Genomic DNA, 14,976 nt, shown 5'->3' on the forward strand with positions numbered 1-14,976 from the left:
ACCCTCCCCCTCCCCCCCACCCCAGCTCTCAGTTCAATCTTTACCTACAACAATGCTTTATATAGTTATAATACCGGCTGCAGAAGGAATTTTCCTGTTCCCAACTCTCGAATGATAGTCGGTCAAAACTCACATTCGCACGTGTGGTGCAACCCTATGGAATCCACTACCCAGAGAAATCACAAGTAAGATAAAAACAGACTGAGCGAAGGAGATGAAACCGAGCGAGTTGCAAGAAGTTACTTTCACGTGATTGGGATACTCACATTCCACTTGCTGTTCGTGGATCACCGCCCTGATTTGATATGAAGACCGCCCTTGTGATCCGGTACATGATGTTCCCAACCGAGTTAGTGTCTGGGTCGTTCACACTCACCGTTATAACGGCAGAATCCACGGGGGCATCTCGAGGAACTCCTGCAAATAAAACAGAAGATCGTAGGAAACCAAGTTTTGCAGACTCTTCACAAGTATGGTCATCATATCTATCTATGTATTTCATATTCTCCCCATCCTCCCATCCACAATTAAAGAAACCCTAGCATAGGAGAGAGACAACCTTGTGATTATTGGGAGCTTAAAGAGAGACAGATCTTAATATCAATCTATAAAAATTATTTACAAGTCTTACAAATAATCTATGGCAACTGTCTCACAATCATCACAAAGTAACTGAATTTTGTAGTCCTTCTTCTTGTTTTGATTCTTCTGAATAACTTATGTAAAAAATTTGGAATAAGCTAAGAAAGCTAATATTTCATATAGTAGTATCAAACTTTGTGCAGTTAATGACAATGACAATTAAGGCACTGAAGGCTTACAAATAAAACCTCACAGTAGCTGGAAGATATTGTCATGAAAATTGGCAATGATACAAGGAAAATGGCACACAATCTATTATAAATTATTTGTTAAGGAAATATCCAAATGAAAATGCATGCACCAAAAAGATAAAATTACTCATTTCCTTGCATATATATCCTTCACAAACAAAGAACATTCCTTAATCGATATTTGCATGTAAAAGGTGCTGATAACTGGGTGTCAGCATATGAATATGCAAACAATCTGAAACCACCAATCAGAGATCAGTAAATGTACCTGTCACAATGAGCTGGTCGAGGAACATGTGTGGGTTGTCGTTGATATCTGTCACAGATATAAAGACTTCTTTCAACGTTCTATCCGTGCTGACATCGTAAGGGCCACCGCTGGGTACAAAGTTAACGTCGTTGGTTGCCTTGACAACAATAGTGTGCGTTGGCTGGTTCTCAAAATCTAGAGTCCCCACTACAATGATTTCGCCCGTCGTGGGATTGACCTCGAATAAGCCGTCATCGTTACCAGCTGTGCATCATTTAAAAAAAAAAAATTAAAAAAAATTAAGTGATTGAGCTAACTCCCAGGTAATTAGTTTCAGATAATAAACTTATGACAAAAAAACGGAATTTGAGGATTCACATGGTTCATACTGTGAAGTAATATATGTGTAAAAGTAAGTTTGCCTGACGTTTCGATCCTAGCAGGATCTTCTTCAAAGGCTAAATGTAAAGTAACAGTAACAGAAGGGACAAAAACACACCCAGAATACAGACAGGTTAATTAGCATGGTGAACACAAAGAGATAGATGTAAGGGGATTAGTAGACAAGGGATGGAGAGATGAAAGAAAGAAACCAACAGGGGAAGAGAAGAGGTAGGAGATAAACAGTGGAGGGACAAAGAGAGGATTAAGGGAAGGGAAAGGGAATAAACTGGAGAAGGAAAAAGACAGAAAGGTGTGGATATATAAGTAATATATATGTTACAGCTGAATTGACAGCAGTTGTGATGATGGCAAAATATTATAACAGACTTGAAAGACTAGTAACAACAAATATTTTTTCATATATGTTAAGTACCTGTGGTGTTACCAATAAAGATAGTAGATTTAAAGACTCAAATAACAGACTTACAGACTATGAAGTAGTATATGGTGGAGTTTATGTCTGGATCTGCAGCTCTTGTAATGTTGACAATATATCATAACAGACTTAAAGACTCAAATAACAGACTTAAAGACTATAAAGTAGTATATGGTGGAGTTGATGTCTGGATCAACAGCTCTTGTAAGTTGAAGATATAACATAACAGGTTTTGTAAGTTGACGATATAACAAAACAGACTTAAAGACTCAAATAACAAACTTACAGACTATAAAGTAGTATATGGTGGAGTTGATATCTTGTCCAACAGCTCTTGTAAGTTGATGATATAACAAAACAGACTTAAAGACTCAAATAACAAACTTACAGACTATAAAATAGTATATGGTGGAGTTGAGGTCTAGATCTACGGCTCTTGTGACATTGGCAAGAACTGTTGGTGTTGCAATTCCTTCAGGAACTGGAGGCAAATTTTGCTTGACTGGAGTTCCATCCTAAACGTAAAACAAGAAATTAAAGCCCTTAGGAAATATGTCTATGTTAACATGCTTAAAATGCAATTAATCAGGGTTTAAATGAAAATGTGCTTGTTGTGTATTTATCTCTTTGTGTTGTCTCACACACAAAAGTTGTTTCATTCACATAGCAGGCAAAAATTGTCTTTTTCTTTTGCATTTACTAAAAATGGAGGCAAGAATGTTACCTGAATAAGAACAAGTGCAGACATAAACCCTGATGATGTTATCAATGCTCACAAAGAAAGCGCAAGGAAATTTGGATTCACATATTCTTGTGCGACAAATTTTACGGCACAAATAATATTACTGTACATATAATATTACAGCACATGTAATATTACTGTACATATAATATTACTGTACATATAATATTACGGTACTTCCAATTACTGTACATACACTATTAAAGTACATATTATATTACGGTACATGTAATATTACAGCACATGTAATATTACTGTACATATAATATTACGGTACATGTAATATTACAGTACATATAATATTTATGTTATACGGTACAAACAATATTACTGTACATATTGTATTACGGTACATGTAATATTACGGTATAAACAATATTACAATACATATAATATTACTCTACATATAATATTACTGTACATATTATATTACGGTACTTCCAATTACTGTACATATTATATTACGGTACATATTATATTAAGGTACTTCCAATTACTCTACATATTATATTACGGTACATATTATATTACGGTACACGTAATATTACGGTACATAATATTACTGTACATATAATATTAAGGTACACGTAATATTACGGAACATACAATATTATTGTACATATATTTTACTGTACATATTATATTAGAGTACATATAATATTAAGGTACACGTAATATTACGGTACATACACCATTACAGTACATATACCATTACAGTACATATAATATTAAGGTACAAATATAATATTACGGTACATACCGGATCTGTAGGGAATTCCGGATCAGTATCAGCCTTGTCTGTGACCTCTATGATGATTTGAAGAGGAGTTCTCCTCGGTGGTTGTCCTTGATCACTTGCCAACACTACCAACTATCAAAGAGAAACAAACAGACCAAGAAATGAGAGAAGACCAACATGCCACATTTTTTTTTGCCACATTTCATTGCCACAGTATTCAATTCAGTTCATTTCAAATTCATTTGTTTTTAGAACTGACAAGTACAAATACAATAAACACAATACATAACAATGTGTATACAATCAAGTGTGGTAGGAAGTCTTCTATACCAAAAAGAAACAAAAGAAAAATTTTAAAAGTTACCTATTGACAGTTTTGTTCACAATTACATTAATTTAATAACATATTGAGTTTTGCATCCTCTCCCTGCCATTTCCAAAACAATTATGAAAAAGTAATGGAGAAACATATCAAATGAAACAAAGTGGGAATTGTTGACAGCTGTAATTATTTTTTAAAACGAGGGGAGGGGCTGAGAGAGGGAGAGTGACACCAAGAGGGAAGTATCATAACAGTCACATTAAAAAATAGTTATTACGTTTATTCTTCCTTTCACTTTTGACATTTTAAACAGACACTCAGTGAGTTTGAAATAGCAGGATAACGCATTATTGCTTGAACATCGAGCTTCTGAACTGTAAGTTGCTTATGGTTTTACGGTCGATTTTCTTTGACAGAATATTAAATTTCTCTTGCGAAATAAAATCTGCTCACAGTGTATGTGGACTGGGCCTCTCTATCCGCTGTGAAGTTGGCGAATAATTTTCCAGTGGTTCTGTTCAGGGTGAAAAGACGGTAGTCCCCGTTTCCGGTCTCAGACGTGAAGAATTCGTAGACGATTTCACCGTTGTTTCCGAGGTCTCGATCGGTGGCGTTGAGGCAGACCAGGAAATATCCAGGAGGTTCATTCTGAAGGAGAAAGAGAGATAGATGTTTAGGCCAATTTTACATCAAAGTTATAAAGGACATATTTCCTTGAAAGGCTTGAAAACCAGTTCACAATTTTATGAAAGTTTTAACAGACGGTAACTGGAAATAATCAATTTTGCTGCCATTTCCTTAGGCTGTCCCCTAAATTGTCAAAACACCACTAGGGTTTAAAATTTGTGACTCACAGAGTATGATTAACAATGTCCCAAACGGCTACCGTAAGGTCAACCAAGTCCTGTGCAGCTTACACAGTGGCCATGCCAAACTATGAACAAGCGGCTAAACAGACGTAATACCAAACACTACTTTGCTTTGCTGGGATTTATGATACAATCTTCTAGATAATTGCTTATCCTTCAGTTAAATTCTATTTTTGTTTGTTAATCTGGAATCAGCCAGAAATTATTGATGCTGCTTTTGTTTAGAACAGACATTTTTAGCCAAAGAAGTTCAAATACAAATAAATTAAGAGTCATATCTCAGGGCAGGATAGAAGAGGGAGTTTACCTCTGGAAGTTCAAATACTTCTCCCGGTCTTGGAACAAGGAAAATAGGTGCCCTGTCATTGTCGTCTCCCACCGTTATGACGACCGTCTGGTTAGATGATCGTGAAGGGTTGCCCATATCAAAGGCCTCCACCACCAGTTGGAATTCGAAGACCGGATCACGAAGGGAAGAGATTGGTCTGATTAAGGTCAGGAGACCGTTTGTCTCTCCGATGCTGAAAAGACCTGACGAAGAAACAAAACGCAATGAAGCAATGCAATGTTATAGACCTGACACACTTTGACGGTAATTATTCCGGGTAAATCTTGGGTGCATTGTACGGAGATATAGATGTCGCGTACTTGAATTATAAATATTGGTGTAGCTTAAAGATGAACGATAGTGATTTTTCAGCATCGACGAAAAAATACGATTTTATTCAAGAGTATTCTAGTTGGTTTCCATATTACACATGTGAAAATTCAAGTCAATCCGATGTTGGGAAAGGCTTAAAAAAAATCCCTAAACTCGTTGATTTTTTAAACAAAATTTGGGCTTTTCGCGAACAGCGATATGATGATCACGTGATCTACAGTGACATGTGACGTCATTATGATGATAACAAAGTGAGCTCGGCGTGGTGTACTTCAGCAGTGTGCACTTAGTGTGTAAGTTTAGTTGCAACCTACTCTATATTGGACTCGACAAACAACCTAAACAAGAGAGGAGATTTGATACACTGCGTGAGACATTTAACGGTCTAATTTTAGTAAGGTGTTATTGTTCCTGCTTTTTCTTGTCGTTTTAGTGAAGCCGACTGCCCCAATGTAAATTACGGAATAATCGGTCATAGAGCCATCTCGGGCCCAATTGAAATTTGCGTGTGGCAAGGTCACTAAAGTAAAAAAAGTTTGAAGATTGATGCTTTTATGCCGCATTATTTATATATATCCCGATAAATGCAACAGTTAGTGTTGGAACTGGAAGACATGTCAGACGTGAACAACCTAATGCATGGGCGGCGATCTGGGGGGGGGGGACGGGGGGGACATGTCCCCCCAATATTTTAAATGGGGGGATATAGTATCTAATATCCCCCCCAATATTCGGTGGCATAGTTTTTTTTAAGCATATGTTTTGTATTTTTTTATGATATCGCTAGTCATTTCAAAATAGAAAATGCTTAGATGCAACTAAAAAAGGCCTGGGAAGTGCCATTTCCAGCGATCTGGGAGGCATTTTCGGCGAAAATGTTCTTTGGCGCCTCGCGCCAAGCTATGGTGGCGCTACAATTAGAAAGTCTGGGTACAAGCTTTGCCCCTCCCTTGGCAAATTCCTCGCAAGGCGCCTGTCTAACCGTGTCACAATGTGTTACTACAGTGGCGTAGGAAGATACTTTTGAGTGGGGGGGCTGAAGACTGATGGCCGGCCTGGGGGAGGGGTCTAAGGGGAGGGGTGTCCCCCTCCCCTTTGGATTTTTTTTACATTTCCAGGTGGCTTCAGATGCAATTTGGTGCAATATAGCATACTTCAACACCCACTCCATTTTGTAAACTTAATTTTGTATTTTCACCTGGCCTTAGATGCAATTTGGTGCTCCAAATGAGATTTTTTTTCTCATTTGGAAATGAAAAAGGGGTTTTCTGACTTGCGAAGCGGGGGGGCGGAATGATACTTCCGCCCCTCCACATTTTTCACTGGGGGGCTGGCGCCCCCCAGCCCCCCCGGTTTCTACGCCCTTGTGTTACTATATATTTGTTACATATATGGTTAGTAGTTTTTACCTTTTTTTTCTCGAAATGAATAGCTAGACAGACTGCATCCGTAATGAAATTTGGTTTGCATCTTGTGTATGAGTGTTTGTACGTACAATCATATATATGATCCACATCGATATGGGTTCACTGGGTTTCCATTTGGCCTGTTTCCTACAAGATTTCTAACCGCAGGTGCGTAGCCAAGGGAGGGGGGGTGAAGGGTGGAGACCGCCCTCCCCCTCGAGCATATTTTTGGGGTATTTTCTATGATATCGAAGTTTTATAGTAGCCGTGATAAGAGGTTTTAATATTTGTACACCAATAATTTAACTGTGTCTGAATTTTCGAAAATTCCTTGACCAACATTCTTCATCATACTTCCCTCTACTCGTGCAATTTCAACCGGTCTATTAGGGGTTGAGGGGGGGGGTTCTATATTGGTTGCCCACAGATAAAATTTTGTGCAACATTATGGGTATGTTTTGAAGTGAATTTATTATTCAAATTCTAAACAAATAATGGGCTTAAAACCTGGAAAAATTGGTATTGTGGGGCGTTACGTAGAATTACCTACAAAAGCAATGATCCACAGGAGATCTGCAATGAGGTCGAACTTGGTGTGACTGGTGACAATCTTGACAAAAAGGTTATGAATGAAAAAACAAACTATTAGGAAAAACTTGGTTCTCAGGCAAAAGTGTACATCTGGTTGGTCATTTTCAAGCCCGAGAAGTGCCATTTCCGGTGATCTGGGGGGCTATCAAAACCAGAAATTTTCTTGTACGCTGCGCGCCAACCAATGGTGGCGCTCTGCTTTGATAGTAATTCGCCTGCATCCAAGCAAATGCCCCCCCCCAATATTTGAAACAGACCGCCACCCCTGACCTAATGACTATGTGAGGAGAGAATCCACGTGCAAATTTCAATTGGGGCATGGACGTCGCTTAGGCAGAGTTTTTTTGGGCAGAGATGACATTGTGTTCATACCCTCCAAACCACTTTAAATGTAATACGAATAGGAAATGTGTGTATGCTCGAGCGAAACAAAACATCGTGTAAGTATTACTTACGGTAGCGCACACGGTCACTTATGTTTGCACAGTGTCAAAGTACCGTTTGCGGACCTACATGAAGTTGGGCTAGAATACGATTCCTCCTGAAGCCCAAACCACGAGGCATGCATGTGAATAAACGCAATAGGCATTGCATGTAGTGAGAAAATTGTTCGAGCTAGACTAACTACTCGATTGAGTTCAAATGCGGTTGTATTTCAAGCTCAATGAAACCTTTCTGTTGGATTTAATGACGCACGGAACAAGGAACGTTTATGTTTTACATTAGGCCTAGTGCATACAAGCGAATCTACTTTGTTTAGACCTTTGGATTGTCTTTCGGATGTTATACTAAACTACGTTTGAGACTATCATCACTATTGTTATTGTGCCAGTTTGACTGGTAAGTGAGCACATTCATACATCACTCTGTATAAAACCGGCCAAAAAACGTGATCATTGAGATTTACGTTACTTTGGGTCAGCGTGCGAGTTACCTCTTCAGATATTGGGAAATCGTTGCGAAATCGCCGCAAATTTCGTAAAAAAAACTTGTAAACACGTGGTGAAGAAATCAAGAAACACCATGATATTCATTATCTATTTATGTCTTGAACATTACGCCGGAAAATAACAGTTATGCTGACACGAAATGCACGCACAGCTCCGTACTGAACAGTTCACAACAGAAAAGATCATCACAGTGACGTCATTCACTGACCTGAGGGCTGTTCAAGGTCGTTGCAGCGTTTGCAAATTCCTAAATTACGGAGACGAAAAAACGATGTTTTAATTCCCTCTTTTATAACTTTCCGGTGTGCTATTTGGAAAATTAAAAAAATATGTTGCTTGGTAACATATAAACTACATTATATATGAAAATGAGAGATTTTTTTTCTGTCACTATCGTTCTACTTTAAAACAAAAATATGATCACAGAATAGATCGAAATATGAGCAACAAACACAAGGGAGCAGATGAAATGAATAAAATTAATAGACATTTTAGTATTCAGATCATATTTCAGCCTTGCAGACATGTAGCCCTATTCTGTTTTCTAGTATCACAAAGAGAACTATCATAATTCTTTGACGTTTGAAAAATTTCATCTCTGCTTTTACGGGGCAGATCAAGGATTTCGTTAAGGCCATGGCACCAAGGTTGTTGAAGCCGACACAAATACGTAAACCCTACAACACTTTACCCTGTGTGATTACGACGAAGGGACACATGACCATTAAACCGACCATGGTAGTGTATATTTACCAAAACAAAATAGTATACCATGATGCTACTTACCTAGAGAGTTTCCTTCTATTATTTGATACGATACAATCCCATAGGCCCCTGAAGCTATATCCCTGGCATACGTAAACCCTGCTACACTTTAGCTTGTGTGATTACGACGAAGGGACACATGACCATTAAACCGACCCCGGTAGTGTATATTTACCAATCACAAATAGTATACCATGATGCTACTTACCTAGAGAGTTTCCTTCTATGATACGATACGATACAATCCCATTGACCCCTGAATCTATATCCGTGGCAAAGATGGCGTCCACCGTTCCAGTCTCCGTCTCCCTAATGTTCTGCGAGTAATCTGTCCTCCCAAATTGTGGGTCGTTGTCGTTTTTATCCACGATTAAAATCGATACCTAAGATGAAGTTTTGACAAAGATTTGGAAGCTTATTAAACTTTGGGGGTTAGTTTGTAACAAATGGAATAATACAATCACACCCTGCCTGGTCATTGTTCACTATTAACTTAATAAAGTTTCCATCTATTTTTCAATTTTTTTTTAACAAATTGAACCATAAAAGAGACTAAAGTCTACCCAGTGACACTGACATGTGTATTGTGCACAGTTGGAAATGTCAATCAGATTTTTCTTATTTGCCACATTGGTAAAAGTCTATTTCAGAAGGAGAGAACCATTTGTAATTTTTAAGAATGTATACAAGACACTGCAGACATTTATACAAACTTCGCAGTAATTAAAATCAGGTCGAGCAACCTCTATTATAATCAAACTATTTTGATATTTTGAGTAATTTAGAGGTGTACATCTATCAAGGTCAAGGGACTCTGAGTTGTTACGTATGAAATAATAATAATCTTTCACAAAAAATGGGAAAATGAGAATTGCCATTTTCCAATCCCCCAGATATGGGAAGATTAGAGAAAAAAATAGGAGAATGGGGCAGGGGGTGTGGGGGAATATCCAACTAAAAAAAAATAAGTGATATAAAAAAAGTAAAAATAGAAACATTTCAGAAAGTTACATGTCACCTCTGCAAATAAAATAGGCTATTTAAAACTAACTGTTGCACTAACAATTAAAGTCATGAAGAGCATAAGCATAAAGAAAATTTATCAAATTATTTCTGGAATAGATGAAGTGGATTTAGTCGTCCTTTCTAACCGAGGCCAATAGATACGTGCGGCCCATTTTCTGATGCACAATTTTTTTTTAAAAAGTTGAAGAAAAAAACTTCATCAAATTTTGTCAAGAGATTAGCAGATGACAAGGGGAAGACATGAGTTTGTGATTGTCTGGCAAAAAAGCAAAACCGGCATAACCTGGCAGGTAGGGTCAAAGGTGAATTTAACTCACCACTGAAGTGTCAGTGATTGGGCCATCTTGAATCCTATGGTTCCTGGCCTCCACGGTCAGTGTGAATCCTTCCTCCACCTCACTGTCGTACGGTCTCGTACTGGTGATGATACCGGTGGCTGGATCCAGCATCAAGCTACCATCTTCGTTACCAGTCAGTATCGTGTATATGATATCATTATTGCTAAGAGACAGATCATTGTCCAGGGCTTGGATTCTCCCTATCTCAAATCCTGATTCAGAGAAGAAGATGAAGGCATGCAACCATTAAGATATTACATAACTAGTTGTAGACTCTTGTATGCTGTGGAATGTTGAAATTTCTTTTTCAAGTTGGTGCTGATAGAATGTATTGTTTAAGAAAGGTCAATAAGGTATAGCAGACTGTATTATTATTATTATGCAGAAATGTTAACTATATGTTAATTTAGGGTAACTTCTTTAAGTTTTTGTATGATTATTTTTCCATCGATTTGATAAATTTTTTCCTTGATTGATCAAACAATTTTTTTTTACTGACAAGTTCAGAGTAAATGCTACACAAGAGACAGTCAGTTAGTTTACACAGAAGAAGCGTCAACGTTTATAATGAAATGTTGCTGTTTATAAAACTCGACATTGATTCAAGAAGATCCATGATAGGATTCAATTAATCAGCTCGAGACTTGCTCTTGTGAAGTGATGTATCATCCCATTGCAGCCAAAATTACCCGCTCTATCAAATTTCTTATTTTTTAACTATCCTAGAAAGCTTTTCTTTCGATTTTTATACAAAATATTCCAGGAAATGATAAAAAGTTCTCTCACCAGTGGGCTCGTTTTCACAAACACTGAATTGGTAGAGGGATTCGGTGAAGCGAGGCTCGTTGTCATTGACATCTGTCACGTGTATATCGACGACGGCCGTAGATTCCAGACCGCCCTGATCGGTCACCGACACGGTCAGTTCATAGAGCTGACGGGTTTCATGGTCAAATGTTCCGAGTAATCTGATTTCACCCGTGTCAGCTGCAATTATTGATAAAAAATTAATATTGAAGATTCCTTGAAAGTTACACCAATATGGAAAGCATGCACATTAGACAATTGGTTTCATAATTGTATTCATGTACCTGGAAGTCTGTTTTCAACTTAATATCTTACCAATGATTATTAAATAGTCCATGAAAAAATTATGCCAAAGTATATACAAAATCAATTCTGACAGCAAAAACTTACAGATAGATAGAAAATTTGTATGAAGTTAAATTATATATATTAAAATACAGCAAACATTGTATTCTTAGATATACCAGCTGCTTGTCACAACAATAGATTGTACCCCTCCCCCCCACCCCAAAACATCCCCACCCTTCTGTCAAATCTTCTGACTCTGAGATGACAAAATATCACATTGAAAGAAAACTTGCTAACACTAATACACATCCAATGTCTACACAAAATATTGACAAGACAAGCGACCTATTAACAGATTACACAGCTAATATCACAAGTTATTGTTTCTTCTGTTGCCCCCCTCCTTCTCCCCTTGTACCCCCTCCTCATCACTCCTCTTCTCATACTGTAGCTCTTTTCACCCTTCTTTCTCCACACCTTTCTGTCTTTGTCCTTCTCCAGTTTGTTCCCTGGCCCCTTCCCTTAATCCTCTCTTTGTCCCTTCTATCTCCTACCCCCTTCCCCTGTTAGTTTCTTTCTTTCTTCTCTCCATCCCTTGTCTACTTATCCCCTTACATCTATCTCTTTGTGTTCACCATGCTCATTAACGTGTCTGTATTCTGTGCATGATTTTGTCCCTTCTGTTACTGTTACTTGTCATTTAGCCTTTGAAGAAGATCCTGCTAGGATCGAAACGTCAGGCCAACTTACTTTTACACAAGTTATTTTGATGTTTAATGGCAAGTGTTACCCATGGTCAAGATGGGGTAGTCAGAGAGGGCGCTCATCCTGTACTCCAATAACAAACGATGAAGTACTGAGATACTTACATGAGATGAGGAAAGAGGAATCTTCGTTACCGCGGGTGATCCTGTAGGTGAGGGCGGTATTCTCGTCTGGATCCGTTGCGGACAACGTAATCACAGGATTCTTTGTGTCAAAGTCCTCGCTTACGCTGACGTTGTAATAACCTTGACCAAAAGATGGTGGAGTGTCGTTTAAATCTATTATGGTGATCACCGATACGACCATGGTCGTCCTCTCTGGATTACCACCGTCAGAAATCTGAAAGGAAAATTTAGAAAATAAAACCACTAAATTAAACCAGTAATTAAGCTGGCAGATTTATGAGTTAGCAACTCTTTTCTTTACTATACGATAGAGGTATGAAACCATAAGCTGTGTGATGTGCAGCACTGTGAATAATGACTGTTGATATTGTGTCAAAATTACACGTTTAACTAAAAACTACGGAGGTTAAAGGTCACCGTTGATCCTGCGTCAATCTTAATCTGCGTTTACAAATTTAACACCAAGAGCTGGATCAGATCCTTCCATGATCCTAATCTATGGCTGGTCAAATCTTGGGAGTCCAATCCACGGTTACATTACAAATTTGACACTGAGTGCTGGGGTTCAACACTGTGCTCTCTATCTAATGCAAATCGGGCCTAAAGCACTATAAAGAAAAGGGCCTTACAAGGTTACTATGAGACAAACCATTTATATTTAGAATAATTGAAATGTACTTGAATGGGTTTAAAAATCTTTGGTGTATATCTGAAATCATCTTGATTTAGAAAATTCAATTATTAAAAGAGAATAATGAATCATAAGAATTTCTATGAGAAATTTCTTTATGTTTAACCATAGAAAATGTTTCTAATGAGCAACCAATGTATACCAAGGAAAAACAAAGAAATCAAATAATCAAACCACTAACGATGATGTTGATTCGGTATTCGTCACTGAAGGAAGCGTTATCAGAGTCGATTTCACCAATCAGAATAATCTCTCCCGTTTCACTGTCGATTGTAAATATACCCTCGGCTCCTGTTGGAAATGCATATCAAGAAATCACAATCACACAAAGTGGTTAACATCTAGTGTCACAGTATCTTCATTTCAAAGAATACTGGAGTTTTCTTTAAAGTTTACAAAATGTTTACAAACTTAATGCTTGAAAAATACTTCAATACCCATTTAAGAGTGAAATCACAAAGGGAAGATAACTCTCAGCCTTTGCAAGAAAAAAAAAAAAAAAAAATTGATTGACTTCAAGTTTGGTTATCAAAAAAATTCATTAGTTTGTCACAAATACTTGGATATTGCTAACATATTAATAGCTAAGGTTAATGATAAGTTATTTATGTGATCTTTTTTCTCCAAAATATTATTCTTGCATGTCTACCTTCACCCTCCAACTTTAATGGACAAGGAAAGCAAACACACCAAGGGAAAACAGTTATACATAATTTCTTTTGTATTGACTTAATCCTGCACCCCTCCCCAAACCTCCGACCCCCTCCAACACATTCCCCAAGCCCCTCCAATTCCTAATACTAATGACTTGCATCCATGCACACTAAAAGTTTGCAATCAGTCACTGTTTCATGAACACCATTTTCATCGAGACACGTCCACCAATCCAGTGCAGAATCTCAAAGGAGTAGTCCAAACATAGCTAAGGCATCTTCATCTGTACAGCCTTTTAGTGCTACAGACTGGGTTAAGCGAGCCAGCCAACGCTTGGCGTTTTCTGTGGACTACCCATGATAAGGGGTGGGTGTAATTGCTGGAACAGTCGCAGGTTTTTTTACTGAAATCATTCTTTGACTTACCAGGCGGCTGAATATCTGAGATGATATAGATGAGGGGTGTGTCCGGACTGTCGGGATCAATGGCTGTGATCTCTCCCACCACCGTACCAGGGGGTTCCCCTTCTGGAAGGGTAAATGGGAACTCAGGGTTCGCAGTTGGAGCAAACTCGTTCGTATCTGTGACATCAACAATCAGCTGGAAATCGAAGAAGACAGCCATTGTTGGTAAAAACGGCAATTGCAAGATATATTACAATACAGAAAAAAAATCAAACTATACTATTTTAAATTAACAGTTCATGGAGAGAAAAAGACCCAGCATTCCTCGATGGAAACAGACTGGGGCAATCATCACTGAAGCAGAACAATTACTCGATGAGTTTCAAATGGTGTTTCTTAAATTTTCAAAAAATTTAATGATAAAAATTGAATAAGAAGTGTAATGTGATTTTATTAGTACCAATTTCAGATATCATAATATGTCGTCCTTCAAGTTTTATCAGTTCGTGTCTGTGAAATATAGTTTTAGGAAGTTGAGCTAAGATAAAAAAACAACTCTTGAGATGTTTAACAACCTGAACATGTTACAGACTTATCTTAGCATAAAGAACAGGAATGGGAATGTGAAGGAAAAAAAACGACTAATTTGGAAATCAACAAAAGATGTAATTTTTCACTTACCGTGGTGGATGTTTCTCTTCTGTTATTGGAAGAGCCTGCAGGATTGTCCTTGGCTGTGATAATGAGAGTGTACTGATTCACTATCTCCCTGTCCAACCTGCCCAGAAGACACACTTCTCCCTAAATGATAGATAAGAAGAAAGAAAAAAAACAAGAAAAAGGTCACAATTTAGCTTCGTATTATTATCATTGTTGTTAGTATAAATCTTTTGTTATGTACTTGTTACTCATTATCATTATCAATAGTTG

At 37.7% G+C, this 14,976-nt stretch overlaps 1 protein-coding gene across 1 annotated transcript in view; it reads right to left on the reverse strand.

The window, feature by feature from the left end:
- The window catches only part of LOC139969280 (cadherin-23-like), a 98,292-nt gene that overhangs the window by 12,850 nt on the left and 70,466 nt on the right, over positions 1-14,976 (reverse strand). Inside the window, exons 76-88 of the mRNA XM_071974196.1 lie at positions 14,728-14,847; positions 14,068-14,242; positions 13,170-13,279; positions 12,277-12,511; positions 11,099-11,299; positions 10,292-10,524; positions 9,157-9,331; positions 4,883-5,106; positions 4,160-4,354; positions 3,406-3,516; positions 2,292-2,418; positions 1,102-1,347; positions 267-417 (exon numbers count right to left, since the gene is read on the reverse strand). Of these exons, the coding sequence (XP_071830297.1) occupies positions 267-417; positions 1,102-1,347; positions 2,292-2,418; positions 3,406-3,516; positions 4,160-4,354; positions 4,883-5,106; positions 9,157-9,331; positions 10,292-10,524; positions 11,099-11,299; positions 12,277-12,511; positions 13,170-13,279; positions 14,068-14,242; positions 14,728-14,847 (2,303 nt within the window). The remainder of the gene's footprint in view (positions 1-266; positions 418-1,101; positions 1,348-2,291; positions 2,419-3,405; positions 3,517-4,159; positions 4,355-4,882; positions 5,107-9,156; positions 9,332-10,291; positions 10,525-11,098; positions 11,300-12,276; positions 12,512-13,169; positions 13,280-14,067; positions 14,243-14,727; positions 14,848-14,976) is intronic.

This window comes from Apostichopus japonicus, chromosome 6 (genome assembly GCF_037975245.1).
Source record: "Apostichopus japonicus isolate 1M-3 chromosome 6, ASM3797524v1, whole genome shotgun sequence".
Taxonomy (NCBI): domain Eukaryota; kingdom Metazoa; phylum Echinodermata; class Holothuroidea; order Aspidochirotida; family Stichopodidae; genus Apostichopus; species Apostichopus japonicus.